The sequence below is a fragment of the Camarhynchus parvulus genome, chromosome 1, assembly GCF_901933205.1.
Source record: "Camarhynchus parvulus chromosome 1, STF_HiC, whole genome shotgun sequence".
NCBI lineage: Eukaryota > Metazoa > Chordata > Aves > Passeriformes > Thraupidae > Camarhynchus > Camarhynchus parvulus.
In genome coordinates, this window is record NC_044571.1 from 87,115,017 (window position 1) to 87,137,696 (window position 22,680).

At 41.4% G+C, this 22,680-nt stretch overlaps 1 protein-coding gene across 1 annotated transcript in view; it reads left to right on the plus strand.

Annotated features, from left to right (window-relative positions):
* TEAD4 (TEA domain transcription factor 4) overlaps window positions 1-22,680 on the plus strand; it is a 51,793-nt gene that overhangs the window by 19,412 nt on the left and 9,701 nt on the right. The window contains exons 4-10 of the mRNA XM_030949768.1: window positions 11,478-11,542; window positions 12,177-12,239; window positions 16,094-16,228; window positions 17,037-17,080; window positions 17,650-17,705; window positions 18,389-18,519; window positions 19,470-19,643. Coding sequence (XP_030805628.1) covers window positions 11,478-11,542; window positions 12,177-12,239; window positions 16,094-16,228; window positions 17,037-17,080; window positions 17,650-17,705; window positions 18,389-18,519; window positions 19,470-19,643 — 668 coding nt within the window. The remainder of the gene's footprint in view (window positions 1-11,477; window positions 11,543-12,176; window positions 12,240-16,093; window positions 16,229-17,036; window positions 17,081-17,649; window positions 17,706-18,388; window positions 18,520-19,469; window positions 19,644-22,680) is intronic.

Genomic DNA, 22,680 nt, shown 5'->3' on the forward strand with positions numbered 1-22,680 from the left:
TTAAATTTCAAATTTTTAGTAATTCTCTAAGATAGAGTTGATTTGTAGTGGTATATTGTCAGAAAGGCACTTGATTTGGTTTTTTGTTTTGTTTTGGTTTTGGGCTTTTTTTGTGTTTTTTTTGGGTTTTGGTTTTTTTTTTTTTTCATTGTAGATAACACAGTTTAACTGATTTCTGATTTAGTAGACCAGATATTTATGTTTTGTAGGTGTATCCACTCACCTGCCTTTTAACTTAGAGACTGTTTATATTTCATTTTTCATCCTTTTCCCTCATTGCATGTTATTGTTTTGCTCCTGCTCTTCTTCTGGATAACTTTACACATTTCCATTGATTTTCTGAAAAGTTTAGTTTTAAAAAGCCTTAGTGTTCTTTTATATTTTAAAACCCACTTCCTTCTTTCACAATTGGGTTCAATACTATCAATTGCTAATTTGCTCTCACTTACTCTTAATAATGAACCAAACTATTAATTATTGCTCTTACTTACTTTGGTTTTACTTACTTTGGTCTTAACCAAATAATTAATTGTTACTCTTACTTTTATTAATTAACAAATTATTGCTCTTACTCTTATTAATGAACCAAATATTCATTAATACTTTAAAAATTCAGATAGAATTGAAAATCTGGGAACAAAAACCAGATATGGAAAATGAAAGTTAATAGTGCCCAGTGACTTGGGTTTCTTCTCTCTTTAAAAGCAGTGCATGTAAAGCTATCTTCTGGACAGGTTTCTGCAAACACGTTACCAGAAAGATCTCAAAAACATGGAGTGAGTTCTGAGAAGAGCAAGCATACCAGACTTAACATTGAGCTCTGGGGGTTGAAGGGACTGATTTAGGAGGAAAGATTAAAGTAGCTAAATATACATAGCTTGGCTAAGTGATGACTGAAAGGTGGAGGGTGGGGGGACACATAATAACAGTCTAAAAATATTTGAAGGGTGTTAACATTTAGGAGGGAGAAGGATTTTATGTGGAACATGTGAGCATGACTAGGATTAATGGGGGAGAAAGAGAGAATATAGGATGGATATCAGCAAAGGCTTCAGGACAACATGGTGTTCAGTGCTGAGGGATCTCTCTCCTATGAAAGGCTACAGTGGAAGTGCTGTTGTTTGGGGCTTTTAAAATTGTATCAGACTAAACTATAAGGATTGTATTTGTAGAACTAGTCCCAGAGAATGGTGTGTCTGCATGTGCACATGTGTATCTGTGAATGAGAGGAGGATTCCAGATGGGAAGTGCTGTTGTTTTACACAGGAAACAAGAGAACAGTGGGCATTAGGTGGCTTTACTCTGTAAATGTCTGCATTTTTTTGTAAATTGTTAGTATTGTGATTCATACTACCTGTGGTTTTGTGACATGAGCATGTTTATTTAAGTGATTGACGCAGGAGCCCTTCCTTAGGTCTGAAACAAAAAAAGCAGACTTCTAGGTAAATTCCAGGAGTGCTTTCTCAGAGTTTGTCTTCTGTCAATTAGCCAAACATTGACTAGAGAAGGATGACAGCATTTCTCAAGAAAGGGTGTGCATATACATGGACGGAGCTGATAATATCAATATGCAGATTGTGTGGACCCCTGGCCTAGGAAAAAAGGAACTCTTCAGTGCAAGTATGAAAAACCTATCAGGTGAACTTTCTTTTAAAGTCTCTTTCAGAGGCATTCCTTAAGCAAAACCAGTGTGAGACAACATTACTTTTCCATTTTCTAGCACCCCAAGTGAAGGGAAGCTGCTTGTTCAGAAAAAGCCAGTTTTACAGCCAAAAGAACAAGCAGTGTTCTCATTCATGTAGGATCCAGATAATGAGCACAGGAGAACTAGGGCTGTCTATTGGTCTAAACAGTTGCTCATTAGCTAATCCATAACAAGCCCTGTATTGTCTGTGTGTGGTGAAGATCTGGGCAGCAAAGCTGGGAAGGCTGTGTGCAGTTTGTGCCCAGACAGATGGTCTTGTAAATCTGTTGGTCACTGGCAGAGCTGACTGAAACCTCTGGGGCCTGGGTACACCTGCTGCTGAAGGGTGCATAGCCAGCAGCTGTTGCTCATGGCTGTCACCTTGAACTTGTGACCCTTCTTCTGGGTACTCTTTCACGTTCTCAGTCTCACTCCATGCACATAAACAGCCAGAGTCTTCCTCTGTCTCTGGCTTCTTGATCAGGAAATGACACTTTTCATGTAAAACGCCTTTAGAATCGCACCTCTTTCCTCTTGGGTTTGATTTGTACAATAGTTGCAAACGCTTTTCCAGGAGTCTGTGGGCAGGAGTACAAGGAGTGTAACCAATGCTTGCTGAGGTAACCCAATAGCAGTGCCCAGGCTGCTGACTGCAAGGGCTGCAGACTCAGGCAGGTTTCTAAGCATGGCAGTGTTGCAGGGAAACACACAGCAGCACGTGTGGCACTCAGTTCAGTGCTGCTTTCAACCCTGACTGGGGATTAGGAGCGTTCCTGCATATAAACGCGGCATCATCGGCTTTGGTTGTAGAATGATAGAAAATGGTGCTGGGAAAGACCTTCAAAAATAATTTCATCTGCTCCTGGGCCCAGAGGCAAACCAGCTGTACTTGTGATGTTCATTTCTAGTCTGATCCTTTATGGCTAAAGTTGTGGGAAAGTGATTTGACAAATCTAGATATAGAAGTTTTCATATATAAGGTAGCTGAAGCATGTAGATTTGTGCAAATTCCCTTCTGGATCCATGTGCATTTTTAGGTATCTCTGCAGCTTAAATAGTTTTGTTGTCCTCATGTTCCTGCTCTCCTGCCTGAATCATGGTTGCTCAGTTATCTATCAGATTTACACTGTAAACTCAGGGAACAGATACTTAAAGAATCTGGAACAGAATTGTGCTGGTATTAGAAGAAAGAGAGCAGGGTGGGAAGGAACAGGGAATATCACAAGCCATTGTAAGGAATTTTCATGATCTTGGCAGAATTCAGCTATTACCCAGACCAGTCCCTGGGTGACTATGCAATTATTTAATCTGTTTTTCTGCTAGGTTTTTCTGTTCACATTCTCTTTTCATCTGTTACAGAGTGTGACATCTTTAACAACAATTCTTGATTATGTTGGGATGGTGTAGAACTGTTGTGTTGAGACCAAGAGTATATTTCCTTCAAAAATGGTGAGATGACCTTACAGTTCACAGCAGAAGAACAGAGGGAGTTGCTAGTCTTGTTTCCTTGCTCTGCTTCCAGTTTTGTGCTCCTGTTCTTCAGGCAAATATCAGTTTCTAGTAGACTCCTTGTTAGATACATGTTAGATTGCTAAACTGATAGCAAACTAGGTTGGCAAAATGAGCTGGACAGATTTCTGCCAGATTAGAGTTGAGCTCACCCATGGAACAGTCTGGTGAGAGGGAGGGAAGGGGAAAGGCAACCACATTTTTCAGGAACGTCCAGGCATTTGTTTCTGCTAATTCTGTAAGTTAATGGCTTAAAGTGATCACAAGCAATGGATGCACTATAAATCATGATGCTATGAACTAAAGTTGAGTGGCGGCAGCCATTCCACTTAAAAAATTAGTATTCATTTATTTATATAATGCAAGAACAGTCTCTGGGTTCTTTTGCTCTCCTTGCTAAGTAAAGCAGTCATGGTTCCTCACAGGACTGAGCCAGACCAGAGCAGCTGCCCTGAGAACTGCATGGTCGTGCAGCAAGTGGCTGCACAGATCTCACAGACCTCTTTTAGCTCCAGTCTCTGTTGTAGTTGAAGCTTTGAGTGCTTGATCAGCACTCATCTGGGTTTGACCAGGCTTGACCAGCCTGTCATGTGGGAACATGCACAAGATGAGCACGTGGGGCAGAAATCCGCCAGAAACTCTGTACTCTTGCTGCTGGCAAGGGCAGCTGACCACAAAATCAGTAGAAAGGCTTAAGTTTTTGCTATCTCTTAAGGCAACATCACGGAGAATTGCTTTCAGATGCCCCACAGTTATTAGAAGATACCAAAATGAGCAGATGTTTATTGATCTAAGGAAGAATTTAGCAGATGTCCAGGTCTGTAATGTAGAACTTGGACTGATGGTAACTGGAAAATGCTGTTACAGTTAAGGATGGGTTTCAGTGTTACCCTCAACAGTCAAGTTTCTCTAAACCGGGGCCTTGGTGAGTAAAGTGTCTTAGTGCCTCAATAAGGTCATTCTCAGGTGTCCCAAGAGACTGAAATCTGTTGGTTCGACATGCCTTTCCATGTAGGATTGTTATTGGCTCTTTCAGGTGTTACCTGATACACTCTCTGGCATATGAAGGACTTATATATGCAGCTGCTTTGGTGTAATTGTGGGATTTCCCAGCCAAACTGAATCTAAACACTTTCTGTAGGGTTCTTATCAGTCTTAACCCTGGGAAGTACCAGAACAAGTCCCAGCTCTGCTCCTTTTGCAGCCCTTAACGTGTATATGGAAGAGCACTTATTGGATGGATTAACTTACATTTCTGTGGCCTCAGGCGATAATGTGGGAAAACACAGCTGATGAGGACATTCAATTTATGCACTGAAAAGCACTATTAAAGACTGAGGTGTGGTGAAGAGCTGCATTGCCTGCAGCTTCCCATTAGGCTGATGGGGAGGGACTTCTGCCTGTGTACATTGTTGTACCTTAGAAAACGCTCGCCTTTACAAGGAATAACGCCGCATGCCCTTGGGGCAGTAATTACAAGGCTGTTTAACGCTGTTTAGCCTTTAGACAAATGATGCAAACACAGGAAGTGCCTTGCCCATTTTCTTACCAGCCTCTTTGTGTGTGAGGGTTAGGTGGAGTACAGTTCCAGGCTACAGTTTCTCTGGTGGCAAAACTGGTTTAAGAGGTTCTGCACCGATTCTTCTTCTGTTCTCTTTGCTGTGCCACTGCCGTGGTTAATGTGATCACAAAGTGAACTAGTTCACCAATCCGTTCAAAAACCGGCTGATGAGGGGGAAAAACAAATCAAAACCAACAAAATCCATATGAGGATGGGGAGTTTTATTTTTTTCACTATTGGTAATTAAAGTGGTGCATGTCAGTCTTCCCTCCCCTGTCTCCCCTCCCCTTTTCCCATCAATTTAGTTGGTAGAGCTGCATACAGGAGTTGATGGAATGTTGCAGGAGGAGGAATGACAGCTAAGGAGAGGGAAACCTCTTCACTTTGTTCTAACTACACTCGTGGTGACTGACTTCATTTATCTCCAGTACTTGTTTGGAACCAGTAAGAGGCTTCCCCAAAACTGCAGGGTCTGTAATTATTATCCCCCCAGCCATATACCTTGTGTAAAGCATCTTAAACTGACCATCAAGAAACAGCAGTTTCTAAATGATGGTAGCATTGTTCGTGTTTCTGGCTGTGAATTTAGGTTGTGCAGTGGCAAGGGAGAGGGGTAAACACCTTTCCAGTGGAAAGCCTTTTACACAAGAGAGGATTTCAGTGTTTAGACCAGTTAGTAAATGAGACAGCTGAGTTTTATGACCTCGGACAGATGAATCACCCGACTGCCATGTGAGGGGCTTGACTGGTACATTCTGCCCAGCAAATAAAGCTTTGAATTTGTCATTTCAGAAGAGGAAGGAGCTCAGAACTTGCACGGTCAAATGATGAAAACTGGTATTTTGGGGAAGAGCTGACTGTGATGGTGTTAATCACTTCAACGTTGTATTTTCAGGCTTTGGCTGTTTTGATGTTGTTCAGAAATATTGGCCTATCCTTCTTTGATTCTTTATCTCAAAATCCCCTTACTGTAGGGAGTGCATGAGCTCAGAGAATCTTTGCGTGGAAGTTTCATCCTGAGAAAATTCAAGCAGGGAATAAATTATCAGAGTGAGGAAATTTTCTTCTTCCAGCTGAATATAAAACTCATTGGTGTGTGTAACCCTGCTATGGAAACTTGAACCTGACTATTGATCACTGAAGTTCTGCTCTGGTGGGGTCAAAGATGTCTTCATAGAATGGGTCAGTGCCATAAAATGCAATATGGTTTTCCATGGTCATGGGAAATGATCACTGTGTGATGGTCATAGTGGTGTATTAAGTTCCATTATTGCCTCCTGAGTAGAGGAACCAAACAAAATCTTCTCACCCAGGCTCTGGTGAAAAAACATGGTTTATGATGAAAAGTAAGTCTTAATAAAAGTGGCATTAAAACTTTATTATATTAGTAAAAGTTGGATGTCTGTGCATCTTGATAACCATCAAAAAGACAAAAATGTGGTTTCTGACACATGTAGACCTATTTCTGGCACAGCTGATGTCCACGAAGACATTTAGCATAGCTGGGAGGAGGAAACAGTGGAATGAGAGATGGGAAGTAAGGCTGTGGAGGGAGCTATGGATGGGGCAGACCCCAGTGGCCGTTAGTCCTGTATGGTCATGCAACCACACTGCTTTTGTCTAAAAAGTGTCTGTCTGGTAAGACTTGGTTGGCAGTTAGTTTTGCTTTGTATGCACAGAGAAACGCTGACATTTGTGGACAGATGAGGTGTCCTTACCTTCCCTCTTTTGTCTAGATTTATTTGTCTGATGCACACAGTTCATTATGTTTATGCTGATTGTAACCAACTGTTAATTAAGTAAGTTCAAGGAGATAGTCATGTCCCAGGAGATATCAGTAAGTGACACAAAGAGATTGAAATGAAAGTTGAGATGGCTTTCTTGACCTTGGTTTGATAAACCTTTCACTGGATACAGCTGGAGAGTTGCTTCTCTTATAGAACTACTTACAGGTAGTTGTAAGTGTTTGCTTTGGGTACAGAAAGATACTGAATCTGCCAAGAAACATGCCAGTTCCATGAAACATGACATTTCCCACTAAAAGGATTTCGATCACTGAATTCTTTGATCTCACTTTCTTCGGCAACAGGTGTGTGAGGAAGTGTAAGTCCTAAAGAGATACTGCTTACAAGAGGCAGAAAAATTAATATACCTTTGCTAACAGAGAGTTAGCATGAAGCTTTGAAGTAGGACTGGAAAATGCTTTCTATGGTGATGGGAATTCCCTTCGATTATCCCTCTTTCTTACAGGAAGACACTTCTCTGCAGTTATATTCAAAGGTGCATAAGTGTAGAATGGAGAATCCAAAAGCCTCCTTATTCGCTTCTCTTAGCAATTCCTTCTTGCATAACTATTCAGTGCAAAATTTTGCAATTCAGTGTAAGATGGAATGGGAGCCAAATTGCTGCCCTTGGAAATTTATCTGTTAAGAATGAGAGGTAAAGAATGTTCTGTAAGGCAGTATCTCTTGACTGCTTTTTTTTTGGTGCCATGCTTCCCAGGGGAAGGCTCTGTGGAGGATAGAGGTGCTGTGCCACGGTTGGAATGTTGGCTGGAGCTCTGTGAAACCCAATGCGCGGTTTTGACAGAGGAGTCACAACTGTTGGCAGGTTCTGGTGACCATGGCAGACCTCAGCGGGAGTTATTCTAAGAACACAACATATGATCAGATTACTGAGGGACACTTTGCATGGCTCTAAAAAATGAACCATCTGACAGTTTATGACAGCTCTGCCTGTTCCAGCCAAGTGAGGAGTGCTGGTCTTTGCTGACCCTGCAGCCGGGGTTGTGAAACAAAGAAGGTGCCTTCCAAAGCCTGTGAGCATACAGGCTCCAGCCACATAACACCTGCTAACTACTAATCTAACTACTAATAAGAAGCACAAAAGACATTTAGGACCTGCTTCTCTTGTAGTTTTGATTCATGGTAATTTAATACTGCCATGCTGCAGTTTACTGGTCTTAGCAATTTACGTAGTTCTATATTTAGTAATCCCTGTGATGAATGTCTTTGTAGAGTGATCTGTTTGTTTGGTGGTGGTTTTTTGTTTGGACGTTTTTTTCTTTTTTCCTTTTTTTTTTTTTTTTTTTTTGTGCTACCGGTATCTTTATTACCTTAATATAACCTGCCACTTTTCTGTTTTAACCTGACTGTAAGGACACACTTCTGGAATATGAAATATGAAGACTATATGAGAGATATTAGCAAGTGGGAAGTGAATTCTAAAACTGGAAATTTTGATGATCCACAGTTAAATGCTCTCTGTGTAGAATTTCTTTCTAGAGAATTTCTGTACTGGTATCTAATATCTGCAATTTGTACAACAATTTCCCCTCCCACTAGTCTTTTTTGGTGAAGTACATGGCCTGAGAGGACTTTGCAATTTTTGCTGCTGCTGTTGTCAAAGACAAACAGTTAAATGCACACTTATGGAAATACCTCCCAGTTTCCAGGCCTGACTACAGTTTATTGTCTCTCCTCCCTGCTTCCTACTCTGTTTCCCTTCTTTTGTTCTCTCTAACACTCAGTCCCTCTTAATTCCTTTGATGAGGTGCTGGGTGACGCAGGAGATTGGCATCACTGTGTAAAGGTCTCCTTCTGCCAATTCCTGCTTTTTTTTGTTTTGTTTTGTTTCCGTTCTGGTGCTTCTTGTTTCTAGCTGCTTGTCATCTCTGTATGGGTTTTCAGTGGGCTGCAGTCCTTTCAGGGTTGTCTCTGCTCTGGCGTGGGTGCTGCAGTTGCCTTGAAGTGTTCTTCTGTCATGGAGCAACTTTTTCCAAGATGACTTTTCCAGCCACATCCCTAGGAGTGTCCCCTACCATGTCTCCTTTTCTCTATATTCATCTTTTTATGTATTTTGTATTTCTCCTGTCCATTCTCATGTCTCCTCTTGTGGTTCCTCTTGTGTCTCCTCATGTGTCTCCTGTCCCTACTGGCTCTTGCCCTTTCCAAAATACATTTGAGCAAAGGTAGCTTGTGCTTCTCTGGTTGAGGATTTGATGGATTGATTGTTATTTTCATCCAGTTTGGTGGTGGCTGGAATTCACTACAACTGGCACAGAGCTGTTCATGGCATCCTCTCATACCAATTACCCTGCAGCCCCTTACTGCTACAGCAGAATAATGTTCTGTCAGACTGTTCAGCCTCCATAATTTCTTTACTTGACACACTATACATATGAATTCGCTCCATAAAATTTATTGTATCTGGTTGAGAATCCATTGAAATTAGTTTTGCAAGGATCACCCATAACTGAGCCAGTGTCTGGAGAGTTCCCATCTGTTTAAATTTTCAGTGTAGCCTGATACATGCCCTTTAGAAGTTTGCCTCAAATTCTCCACATCCACTTCTTCTCAAGGCTAGTTTTTCCTCTGTTTTCCATTAACTCATTCACCTTGCCTCTCAAAGGATCCTCTTGTTGAAACAAAAATTCCCTTCTTCTTTCTTTATAGATAATGGGGTTTGATTGCCTTGTTTTGTTCAGCACATTTCCCATTTCTGATGTGTGTCAAACAGTCCTTCTGAAATTTCTTATGTTGGCATCTGTCTGAGAAGTATCACTTCAGTTGTTTCTTACCTTTCAGCTTGGATCCATGTCTAAACAGATGGAAGCTTTGAGAAGCCATAAATGTTATTGTTGGCACGGGAGGAAGGTGGTGTGGATGTGTGTTGCTATAATTGGTCTCAGCTTTGTGAAAATGGTTTATGTGGGTTGGAAGAGCAGCCAGGTGGAATGTGGCTGAACAGCATCTGCTCCCACCAAACACTCATGGGCATGTCACTGTGCTTGAGCAGGAACTGTGGGAACTGAAGAGGTCAGTGCTTACATGGCAGGGCATTGTGTTTCTGGCACAGACACAGTTCCTAATTTGTGTTTACAGGAGCTGGAGTGGATTTCTCAGCTACAGACCTGTTTCTTCTCCCAGGGGAATAAGGGGAGTTGCTACAATGACACTATTAGGGAAAGATTAGGATCTGTGTATGTAAAATGCTTTCCCATTCCTATGTGTGCATTGGTTGTGTTTCATGAACCTGGCCTAACTGCAGTCATGGACATTTGCATTGCTCTGTTTCAGGAGCAGATGGAATTAAGGGCTTTGCCAGTCCTTCCCTAAAGGCTTGAGTGGTCAATTTCAGCAGTCTTTCCTTGCATACACTTTATTTCAGGATTGAGAGAAATAAGAGTTTAAAATAGAAAAAAGTTACTGCTTTTTAATGGAATATTTAACTACTGGAATAGTTAATACTGACAGTTTAATACTGATTTCACTGCTTGTCTTTGCATGTCGGTGATGTCCTAATATACAAATTCTTTGCCCACAGACTTTCCACAGACAATACTGTGTTTTATAATTTTGTTATAAAAAAACTTCACAAGAGCTGTGGCTTTGTTTCCTGGTTCATTCCTGCTTCATTCTGCAAACACTTGCAGCCATATCAAGATGTCTCACAGCCTTGCAGCTCCTACTCCCAGGTTTTTATTGCAGTACTATCTTGATACTACTGTGGTCACCACAAATGTTTTGTTTTGCAGCGCCTGCTCTTTCTCTGTCGCACTTTCTGCTTTGAACCAGCCTTGAGTTGAGATGTGTAACTTCTGCCTTTCTGTTTCTGCTCTTAATTCCTTCATCTCCAGAAAGACAATAAAATCTGTGTGACTGTTTAGATGTGATACACTGGGAGCCAGAGTAATAAAGCTGGATAGTCTGCCTGCAGGAGCCTGAAAGCACTTGTAATTCACTGTATCATATCACACTGATAAATTCTGTGTAGCTGTTTCCATGTGCTTCCCCATTGTTGTTTATTTTCTTGCACTCAGTTATACAGAGTGACAGGCTCCTTTTGGTGGGAAGGGATCTTCAGACTGCCTAGTCTGGCCCTGCTGCTCAAGCAGTGTCCAGTAGGTTGTTACTACCCTCCAGGGATGGAGACTACAGCCTCTCTGGGCAGCCTGTGCCAATGTTTAACCACCTTTAGAGTAAAAAAGACTGGGTTTTTCTTTTTTTTTTTTAATTGTTTTTAGACAGAATTTCCTGTGTTAATTTGTATCAGTTGTTTCTCATTCTATCTCTTGGCACTGTTGAGAGGAGGGTGGCTCCCTTTTTCCCTTTATTGCCTTCCATCAGGTATTTATTTTATTATTATTATTGATGATTAAAAACTGCCCCTGAGTCTTCTCCAGGCTGAACAGACCCAGTTCTCTCAGGCTCTATTCATAGGACAGATGCTCCAGTCTCTTAACAATTTTTGCTGACTTTTTGCTGGACTTGCTCCAGTGTGTTCACACCTTTCTCATGCTGAGGAGGCCAGGACTGGACTCAGTACTCCACATGTTGCCTCAGCTGTGCTGAGTGGAGCTGAAGGATCACTTCCCTTGACCTGTTGGCAACTGGGATTTGCCATAAAGGATGCACTGCTGCCTTGCTGTCAGCTCATTGTCAGCTGGGACCTCATCCATCCATTCAGCCAATTTTCACCAAGCCACCTTGTCCAGCTATCTAGCCCAAACTTTGTCAGTTTGTCTATGGGGATGTTATAGGAGTCTGCTGCTAAAACTCAGACCTCTACCTTGTGCACTAATAAGTTCCTTTCTAAGTAAGAAAAGAGTGTGACAGAGTCATCCTGCTGCAGATCTCTGTTGATATATGATAGAATTATCTATCTTTTTTTGCTGGGGTCACTGCTTTCTAAACTTGGATTTGCATTATTTCTCTGTTCCAGGCCGAAATGAGTTGATTGCCCGCTATATTAAGCTGAGAACAGGGAAAACACGCACAAGGAAACAGGTAAGGTACAGTTTTCCCTGGAAGGATTAGCTTCTTTGGACCTCTAGAGATGACGAGGGCTAATGAGAGCAAATTTCTTGCTGTTTGCTTGTTGGCAGTTTCTGACTTTGCTGGAAGGAGGTTGTTGTGCTGAGCTGGTTAATAAGAATGGCAGGAAGAGTCAGCTCAGGCATGTTACAGGAGGTTTGTAATGCTCATGTCTGCCAATCATATTGTGACCCACAAATTTTTCTGCTGTTAAATAGTATGATTTTATTTGCTTGGCCTACTAATGAGTGTTTCAGGGAGCACCAGTGGTTCTCTGCATGAAGATTTCTTGTTTAGCCCAAGCAGACAAGTCAGCAATGATGATTTTGAAAATACCTGGCACACAAGATGGAAAAGGAATCTTTGTAATTTCGGCATGAATATCCAGGCTATGCTGGACAAAGCACTGAGCAGCCTGGACCTGCCTTAGATGGCCCATCTTTGCAGGCCCTCCACCCCATTTCATGGCACTGGAGTTATATCCAGAAAAGCAGTTCCTTGCTACCCCCAATCCCTCCTACCCCCAACCCTAAATAACTGCCTAATTCTACAAGAGGCTGCCAAGTATTCCTCTGGAATGAACATGGAATTTTGTCTTTCAATGCAGGTATCTAGTCACATCCAGGTGCTGGCAAGGCGGAAAGCTAGAGAGATCCAAGCCAAGCTCAAGGTATGATGGATATCCCATAGCATATCACAAGCTCTCCCGAGTCAGCTACTCCCTCTTTGAATAGCCTTAGAAAAACCTGAGAGATTAATCACTGACCTGTAGTAGGCTGGAGAGGAAAAGGTTCTTCCCAGGAAATGTTGTGCAAACATTCATTATTGTTGAAGCTCTGTGACGTCTGGAGCAATTCTATTTAAAGAATAAAGAAACAATAACTTTTTAAATTTCATGTGTCTTATTTCTACCTCCAGTTTATGCTGTTGTCATTCATATCTGAAAGACCCTTAGACTTAGGAGTGTGCAGAGAGTGTTTACCTGAGCAGGAATTGTTTATGGTTACAAATGCTGACAACTAAGCAGTCGCTGGTGTTGTGGTGGCCTTGGGAAAAGGTGGCCTTAGAGTTATCAGAGCACCAGCTCCACCTCTGCTAGGGGTGGTGATGTGCAGTTGTCCACTGAGAGGAAGCAATAAAGCCAGCTGGCATCTTCTCAGGTAAAATGGTGCCAACTGAATAGACTTTGCTCCTTGATTAATTCAGACCTGATGTGAAGAGGCCGGTGCTAACGAGAAAGAGAAAATGGTTGAATACTTGTTTGAGAAAAGCTGTGTTTTCCTTTCCATAGGAAAAGCTCCAAGATCACCCTAATGAACCTCTTGACATTTATTTCCACTCGGATTTGATGTGGGGAAATGGTTTATGTGCTCAGACTGAATTGCCAGAAATGTTGAGAAGGTCAAGTTTGTATGTGACAATTGCAGAAGAGGGTGTCTGTCCCCTGTTAAAATGTGAGCTATCCAGAAAGGGCTTGCTGAGCAGGATGTGAGGTCTGAGCCTTGTTATATTTCACTGAGACAGCCAGAGAAGGAAGGTGAATGCTGACCTTTCTGTTTGGTATGGCCCTAAGTAATGTGGAAGGAAGAGAGTTTGCTTTCCTGGTTTTCCATGCTTCAGGTGACAATAACGGTGACAGCCCAGCCCTGACTGCTGAGGGATGGATGTTAGCATGTGCTTCCTCTTGGCTGCCTGGGCAGCTCCTCACTGGGCACCAGGGCAAATGGAGTATCCTGTGTGTGAGCTGCTGGCACTCAGCTGCCCAGGGCTGACATGCATGCAGCTCTGTTGCAATCAGGGATTGTCTCTAAGCCATGACAGCACCCCTCCACATCCCAGCCCCATTTTAGCAAGCTGTGCTGTGTCTTTTATTAGCCTGTTGTGTTACCAGCTGCTCTGATAAAGAGAAGGAGGCACAAATTACAACTATCTAATTCAGTGCACCCAGGTAGGGCTGCCTCAGCTTGAAACCTGTGGTGCTGTTAAGTGGTGAGTTCAGGTGGAGGCCTGCTGGAGAGGCAGGTTAGAGCGAGCAGGAAACAACAACTGCCCAGGGTGTTAAAAGCCTCACTGCTGCTTACATCTGTAACCTTGATTCTGTTCCTTGTGTGACACAGCTCTGGGGCTGGGCATGATTGAAAAGCCAGTCAGCCGAGCCTGTTCCCACTTAGCTTACAGGAGCTGGCCGGTTTTGTTCTCGGGGAACGAAGGTGTCTCGGGGAGCTCCATGGAGCCATTGGCTGCTGTCCCTTTACACACCCAGGCCATGCTGTGAGCTCTGCCCAGCTGCCTGCAGAGAACCCTTCCCCAGGACCAGGCTGTTCCTTTCCACCTGCAGTGGCAGGTCGGGAGCACTGATTCAACTCATTTACTTTGCTTTCGCTGGCCATTTCCATAGAGCAGGGAAATGAAATCACAGAAGCTGCTGCCCTTCCTCCAAGGTCCTGCTGACAGCTCTGTGCTCTCCTATCACTGCTCATTTTCCATAGCAAGTGCATGATTTTGTGTTTATATCCTAGTGAACAGAGCAGCTACATGATGACTTTTCAGAGTAGTGACTGCAGTAATTCCACCTCCAGACAAACTGCAGTGTTTTTTAAATGTCCACTGTGTCTGTAAAAGATACAGTGGGGAAATAGGGTAAAACTTGAAGAAAACTCTGTTCCCAAAAGTCAGTAGTTTTTCCATGCCCTGGGTGGCTAATAGATATCATCTGCACGAAGAAAAAAATTAGGAAATCATGGTGATATGATGGTATTATCATCATAATCACCATCATAATTATTATGTGTTTTAAGAATAAGAAAAGAAAATACAAACATTGCAAATGTTTGGTCAAAGTTTTTGTTGTTTTTATCGTGTTTATGAAAGTTTTTTATCTTTTTTCCTTTTTTTTTTCTTTTTATATTGGAAAACATTTGAAATGAGTATAGAGCTGAAACAGAAAGGTGTCTTTTCTAAAAACATGCTCCTTTCAGCAGTCTGTCAAGCATTTAAACAAAACAAAAACACAGCAAAGGTTAATAGGTAAAATACTCTCCTTCCCTAATTATTTTACATTTTCTTTTAACTTTTAATATCTCCACAAGTAAATGCATCTTCCCCATAAACTGAGATAGACAAATACAATTTTTCCAATGAGAAAATAAGGGAAGGAAAGAAATTCTTCTCTGCAATGTCACATGGGAAATAGTCCTTATATATTAAGAAAAAAACAGAAAATAATAATTTTCCTTGAAAAATGTAGGTAATCCTTCAATTATTCCCTAAGGCATAATTTAGACTGGATTCTGAAAACATTTCCCATAGCTTTGGAGAATATTAGGAACTTTCTCAGCATTTAAAATGTTTCCCTTCCATTCACTTGAATGGTACTTGAATGGTACTAACTGAAGTCACAAATGCTCTAAAAAAGGTATAAGTTTTGCCCATTTCTAGAGATCATTCCTCTTGAACATTAACATTTATTATTGAGATTTTTAAGGATGCCTCCTCCACTTTTTTTTTTTTTTTTTGTTAGACACATTAGGATATTTGGGCTTTGAACTTTAGAGAACCTTAGATAGGTTGGAGGGGTTAGAAAGAATGGAGGCCCAAGGGTGAGAACTTACTGCAGTTCAGTGAATGCATGTGGGAAGTGAGAATTCCTGAAGAAGACAGCAAGGGTTGTTGTACCTCTTTCAGCAGTTTCTTCAAGCTATGAATTAATCTGTGAGTTTTCTGTGGTAATTATAATACCACAGATAAATGTGGAATGTTTAAAGGGTTTAAAGGATGAAGATTATTGTAGGGGATGTAGGAGGGAAGGCAGAATATAAGTGCTTCTGTTTGCCTATTTATACCTTGAAGAAAAGAAGAAATGAACAATGCTGTTTGTTTGTTTTATGCATAACTCAGACCCACTAATTGTGGCACTGTCATTGCCTGTAAGAATGTGTGTAAATCTACAGTCCTGTTAAGATACAAAGAGGAATATCCCTGCATATGTGCCCTGGAGATTATGAAGGTTTCAAGTTCCCCTGAAGATAGGGATAAAATGATAAACTCTGCCTGAGACTAATGCAGTCCCAAATTGAGGTAGTCATTTCTGCAGTGATGATGATGATCTCTTTTTGTGACCTTTGCCTCACAGGTTATTTTTTTTTGTAATCAAGAATCTTTCCCATTGAATATTGTTACCAATTATTAAAACACAAGAGTCAGCTAGGGATGTACTTTCCACAATAAAACTTTTCAGCTGTGTGGTTAAAAGCCCTCAGACAGAAAGGATAAATGCTTCTGAGTCTTTAAACCAGCATTTCAGAAAGCATGATTATTCACATCTGAAGCTATAGTAATGAGTCACAGCCTTACAGCTTTAAAGAGTTCTTAGGACAGTTATTGGTGAGTTTACTGCCCAGAATTTCAGAGATGCTTGTTCCTGACAGAGAAACTGATGAGAATTCTGTTTATAGACCATTAGAACTGGCAACTAGTTAATCATTATAATAATCCTGTTTTTTCTGTTTCTGTTCTTGCTCATAGGATCAGGCAGCTAAAGATAAAGCCATGCAGAGTATGGCTACAATGTCATCTGCCCAGATTATCTCTGCAACTTCCTTCCATAGTAAAATGGGCTTGCCTGGTCTCCCACGACCAGCCTACCCTGCTGTTTCTGGGGTGAGTGGATCAGTGACTTGGTGGAGTTTTGAGAAGACACTTGACTGTTTGAAAGGATGTTGGGACTTGCTCAGGAAAATCCTGAGAACTGAGACAGAATGGGCCAAAAGGCATTGTCTCTGTAGAATAAATCTGTCATGTGGCTTCAACAGTTTTGTCCAATTCTTTGCTCACACTGGTGTAAAACAATAGAGTTTCACTGTGTATATTTTTTAAATGATACAAGGGAGAGAACAATCAGTCCCTTTGGATTTTCATGTCACTTTCTTAGTCCAGCATCTTTTTGGAATAAATCTGTTTGGGCCATCCTGACCATTTCTCAAGTTTATATTTCCCAATCTTTTTCTCAGCACTTTGATCAGATGGCCCTTACATAAAATCCTTAATAGAGAAAGGTCTGTCAGCATCTCTGTACCTATGAGTTGGGCCTAGTGAGCATTTGCTGAGCATTGATTTCTGCCAAAATAACTCCCGTGGAACTTTCCTGGGAAAAATGGTCCTTCCAAGAGAGTGAGCATCATAAAAGCTTTGGAGACAGAGGCACAAGTTGCATGCATAATATTTAACATTAAAGATCACTTTCACGTCAGTTTTTTGCGTATCATGAGTAGCAGTGTGTAGAATGAAAATAAAAGAGCAGTCAGCATCTCCACAAGAATGAATCCAGGAATGTAAAAAGAAGAGAGAACTCATTCACATCTTTAAAGGTCTGTGAGCTTGCAGTTTGTTTCCTCAGAAAAGAGCAAGCCTTCCTTTTCATCTCTGTCCTAAGAGTGGTGACTTCTGCCTATGTGTTGTTCTCTTGCAGTTTTGGCAAGGACCATTGCCAGGCCAAGCAGGATCTTCCCAGGAGTAAGTATTCCTTCATGGAGCATCCAAAGCAGGTGCTTCTGCTGCTTTCTCTGCTGCCTGAGGAACACCATTAGCTATTACAAGATCTGTGAAATGCTAAGGCCTTAATTTTGCTTACAGTAGTGTTAAAATGGAGCTGAGCTCTCCTGAAAACTCTGTTTACTTGTGGGTGTTGAATGTCTCTGAATTTGGGCCTGAAAGTCTGAGAGGCATCCAGACCTATTTCTGCTTGCAAAGATATAAAACTACTTGTAGTTGAAAGGATAAATAAATGGGCACCAGTGTATTAAGAGGCTGATAGACATCTCAGAAAAACAAATCTGGGGGGAGGGCCTGCTGAACACCTGCAGGGAAATTTTTATCTGTCCAGTCCTGGCCCCTTACTGCTTTCTGAGTGTTTGCCCATGACCCTTCTCTTGCCCACACAGAAAGATAATTTCCAAAAGACACTTAGGCCACTTTCTTCCTGAGGAGAAATACTTGATCTAATCTGTGCAAACAGTCAGTGAAAAATATTTTTTTGTTTGGTTGTGTTTTTATTAACCACCTCTCTTTGTGTACTTCTGTAGTGTGAAACCTTTTTCTCAACAACCTTATGCTGTACAGCCTCCGCTTCCAATACCAGGTAGGTAAGGAAATGTACTTCCTTCCTTTGAAATTGTATTCCAACTTCAAAAACAGCCAGCACTCTAAAAATCTTGAAAGTTATGATTTCCTCTTATTACCTGTTCTCATCCTTTTACTGAGAGAGCTGAAGCTTGTAAATTTTGTTTTCTTCTTGTTTTATATTGGTTGAGTTGGGTTTTTTTTCTTCTTGGCTCAGCAGAAAATAAAAGTTTACATATCTCTACTGGTCTTCCACCATGCTTCATGCTCTAGAACATGGTTCTTTGTCATAACATGATTGTGTTCCTAATTTCTCATTAAGTGGAATAACAAATGTCTTTTCCTTCTCAGCTTCCCCATTTTAAGAGATCACTGGTGACGCCTCATTCTGATACTAAACAGTTTATTTCACTGCTCCTTTAGGGCTCTGTCTAAATCCTCTTAAAGTTGCTGCACATGTTTTCTCTGGTGTCAAACCTGGGTAGTTTGTCTTTTACATCATGACCCCTGGCAGTGCTGTCGTAACAGAGGGTGACTGGCAAGCCATGTAGAGCACAGGTAGACTGAGGGCCTTGTGAATAATATTTTTGCATGATGAATGAAGCCATAAGGAAACTATGAGTCAGCTTTGGCAGTAGGTTCTACTGGAAAGCCATTGCCATTTTTTTCTAAATTATTGTTTTATAAATCCTGTGTGCTTAGGGTTTGAATCTCCTACTGGCCTCTCACCTTCCCCGTCAGCACCAGCTTGGCAAGGACGAAGGGTTGCTAGCTCCAAACTTTGGATGTTAGAGTTCTCTGCATTCTTGGAACAACAACAAGACCAAGACACAGTAAGAAACATGCCTTGCTTCCACCCCTCATTAATTTTGCATCTTTGGACAGCTCTTGTTCATCATGGATGTGTTATACTGCTCTATGTGTATGGAAATACTTGCTTCGTTGCTCCTCAGAGAATAGAAAGGCATCTTTGGGAAACACCAGATATCCTCCTCTTAGAGGATAAGTAGTCATAGAACCAGGTCTGTGCACTGTGCTTCTGGCTTCCCTGTCCAGGGTCACGGATATTCATACACCAGAGCCCAAGGCACTGAGGTCATAAACCCCTGCCAGGCTATTCTGGCTGTCCTGTCCAGCCTTGTAAGATGGACTCCAATATTGAACCCAAAACCAGAAGTTGTTAGGATCACATAAAGCCATGTGTTTCTCTGGTGTGCTAAGAACTTAAAATTGGTGGCAACTGTGACGAATTTGCATCAACGTGTTTCCACAGTGAAATGGAAGTAGTAAGATTTGTGTCTCTCACTAAACTTTTTGATTCTGCATCGTGAAATGTGCTCTGGTGATGGGCTGAGATAGGAGAGTTCAGAAAAGAGAGTGTTATTCGCCTGGGGTTTATCTGCTCTGGGATTTCAGGCTTTTCATAGGACAGGAGCATCGATGTTTGACTGAGTGACCTGTCACCGCCAACACTCTGTGTCTCAGGTTTTTGCAAACTAAATGGCAGCAGCACAAGGCAATGATTTAGGAGTGAAAATAGGAAGAAAAAACCCAACAACGGTGTTTCAGAGAAGGAAGAAGCATGAATGTATTGATAGGAAGGAAAGAACAGCATGAGCTGGTATTAGCAGAGATATTTCTATTGATTTCTTCTGCTCTTTTAGAAAACTCTATCAAATCTTCATTGACTTCCAGCAGTCTTCTGTGAAGGACAATGGATGTTCAGTAGGTACTGAATGGTACTGAGCAATTTTCTAATTCCATGTTTTTCCTCTTTTTGCAGTATAACAAACACCTGTTTGTGCACATTGGGCAGTCAAGCCCCAGCTACAATGACCCCTACCTCGAGGCAGTGGATATCCGGCAGATCTATGACAAGTTCCCTGAGAAGAAAGGGGGCCTGAAGGAGCTCTTTGAAAGGGGGCCAGCCAATGCCTTCTTCCTTGTCAAATTCTGGGTAAGAGAAGGGCCCTCTGTAGGGTACCCATTTGCTATGAAGGTTGTCACTTTTAAAGCTGTGACCTCCCTGGCTGTTAGAAAACTACTGCCTCCCAACAAATTTTTCCCCATGTAGGCAACTTAAAACAGCCACAACTGTCACTTTTCTTGACCCCACAAGATATTTCCTTGACCCCACAAGGCCTTTCCTTGACCCCACAAGGCACACTTTCTGGCTTGCAGCAAGATGTTATCTTTCACCTTGTTCATCTGTAGAGTTGTTCTTGACTATTGTCTGCAGATTTGCTAGTGGTGACTTGGATCCTCTAGAATTTTTATTCATGTATAAGTAAAGAATTCAGAAGAAATTATTCTCTGCATACTCTTAGGCCTTCACTTCTCTCAGTGTTGTGTAACTCCTCAGCCAGAAGCAATACTTTTCCATCTCTTCTCCTGTCTCTGTAGCTGCATTTTGTGTTATCCAAGTACTAATAATTTACAGATGCATACTTACTGCTGGCAGAGCAAAAGATAAGAGAAAAATATAATTAAATTGGGTTATGCTGAAAATATATTACTGAAATGACTTCTGGTAAATTGGTAGAAATCAGCCTGGCAAAAACTTACTCACTCAATTTGGATTTTTGCGATTTAACTGAAATTTGAAAAAATTATGCCATTGTGCTTCAAGGTACAAACAAAATAGCTTTGGTGATTGATATTATCATAGGAATTATGAAATTAAAAATAATAGTAGCTCAGGGCAGTTGTACAGTAGATGGCTGAGGGAATGTGTAATGAGATTTGGAGCCTTTCACCTTGAGTTTACCACATCATTCAACCTCAAGTCAGAGTGAGATGATAAAAAATGGGCTTTTATATCTCATTCCCTTCATACAAAGTGGCACTGGAAAGTCTCCCGGCTGGTGCTTTCAGAAGGAAGAGTTAAGTGTCTTGAGATGCAACTTCCCAACTGTCCCAAGCCTAGCCTTTCCAGAAATGAGTTGGAGAATGTTGGCTGGGAGTCTTCTTCTCAAGTGCCTGTGCCTAGAGTGTTGGTTGCTGTTGATTTTTGAGGACCCATAATTTTATTACCTGCAGTCTCTGTGCTACTGAGCTGAGCCCTTCATGGGATTAGCTCCTGGCAAAGTACAACAAAGCCTGCCTGGGGTGCTCAAAACAAAAGGTGGAAGATCAGCTCTCTTCTGGCTGGGAGAGAAAACAGCACCTTGCTGAGAAGCTTATCCTTTGACAGGGTATTTTGAAAGGTATTGATTGCCTTCTGTGCTTTGGAAGTTTCAAGAACCAAAAGGAGGAGCTTAGAGAGAGATGTTACACAGAGAGAATTAAACACTTTGAACTCCTTGACTTGAAGAGAGAGAAATCATGAAATTGTGATCTGCTGCAACTGTGATTTTATTTATCAAAATTGACAGCGTGCTTTTCTGCTTTTGTGGTTCAGTTTGGGGATTGTGATAACTTTGTTTTTAATATCAGAAGTATAAATGTGCCCTATGCACCATGTCAGACCAACCTCTGTCAGGGTTTTGAAAGATTTAGATGGTGGCATGCCATCAAGTTGGGTTTTTTCTGTTCCCACGTGGGGTGTTCAGAGGGTATCAGCTCACTGGAATTTGGCTTGATTAAAGAGATGTGACATAGGATTTGAAACAGCTGTGCACAAGGTTGTGGGGCTCTGCAGCTCTATAATTATAAGGACAGAAATATTTCTGGGCTTGGTTTAATATTTTGACTGTCTGATACTTTTTGTGGTACCCTTGAATTGTTGAATCCCATCTGGAGTTAACATCAGGTTTAATTGGTGGCACCACAACAGATTGTCACTTAGGCAAAGTTTACAAGTCAAGTCATTAGTTAAATGGAAGCTTCTAAGACTTTTAAGAACCAAATAAATAAACAAATACTTTTCACAAATAAGGCAATATGATTAAAAACAAAAAAGGAAGAAAATTAGATTTCAGCAGAAATTTTTACATCCCTCTGCATTTTCATACTTTTGTAACAATATGTGCTAGGGTGCTTTTACATTTTGCTGCCTGATAGCTCTGGACAACTACACAAATATGCTGTTGGTGTTCAAAGATGTATTGGATAAAGCAGTTACTACACCGTTGAATTTATAGCATCATTTTAGGATAAAATGGTGAGTAGAATTAAATACTTGAAGGGAAGCTTTGAGACATGAAGACGTGATTGATTTTTCAGAGGTTCTGAGTTGAAGTTGTGGTTGCAGGTGACAAAGACTTTAAACAAACCAAGGAATGAGTAAGTTGGGGTTGTATATCTGTAGTTTTAGGTTCGAGAAACCCAAGGCATGAACCTGCCATTGCTACAGTAACCATTGAATATACCAGATCATCTGTTGTGTACCAGAGGCCTAATTCTAAACACCAGGGTTGAGGTTTCCTGACCTCTGTGGTAGCGCTGAGGATCTAGTATGACTGAGAAAGAGATGTTCACCTTTGTTCAAAGGTGCTTTAAATGATCTATACAATAGCTAAGAGTTAAATGTTGATGAGTTTGAAACATAAGGAGTGTTGCAGTGTTGCAATTCTTCCTTGATTTTGGCATTGGGGATTTGGTACAATGAACTGATTTTTGGACTTGGGTTGGCAAGTTGTGTATGACATCTGTGTGACATTTCTCTGTGCTCCAAGTGCATTCTAGCACACGACAATGAATGTGAGACATCAGCCTCCCAACACATGGACAGTGGCAGCCCTGCTCTTTTCCAGGCTAATATTATCTCTGCCACCTGTTCCTTGCTTCTCCCCGTGAACTCCTCCTCTATGGATCGTTATTAATAGTTTGGGGAAGAGGCGTTCTCAGGGCTTTGGACGTTAGTAGAATGGTGCACTTGCATCTTGGAGCTTTCAGAAGTTGTGAGGCTCTGCATGGAAGACAGAAGGAAAAATGACAAATCAGTAATTCAGGACAGGTAGTACTTTGCACAGAGCAGTCCTCTGCAGAGACATGAATCAGGGGAATTTCTTGTCCTGCCTGTGAAGAATGTATGTAGTAGTTTCTTCTTGGTG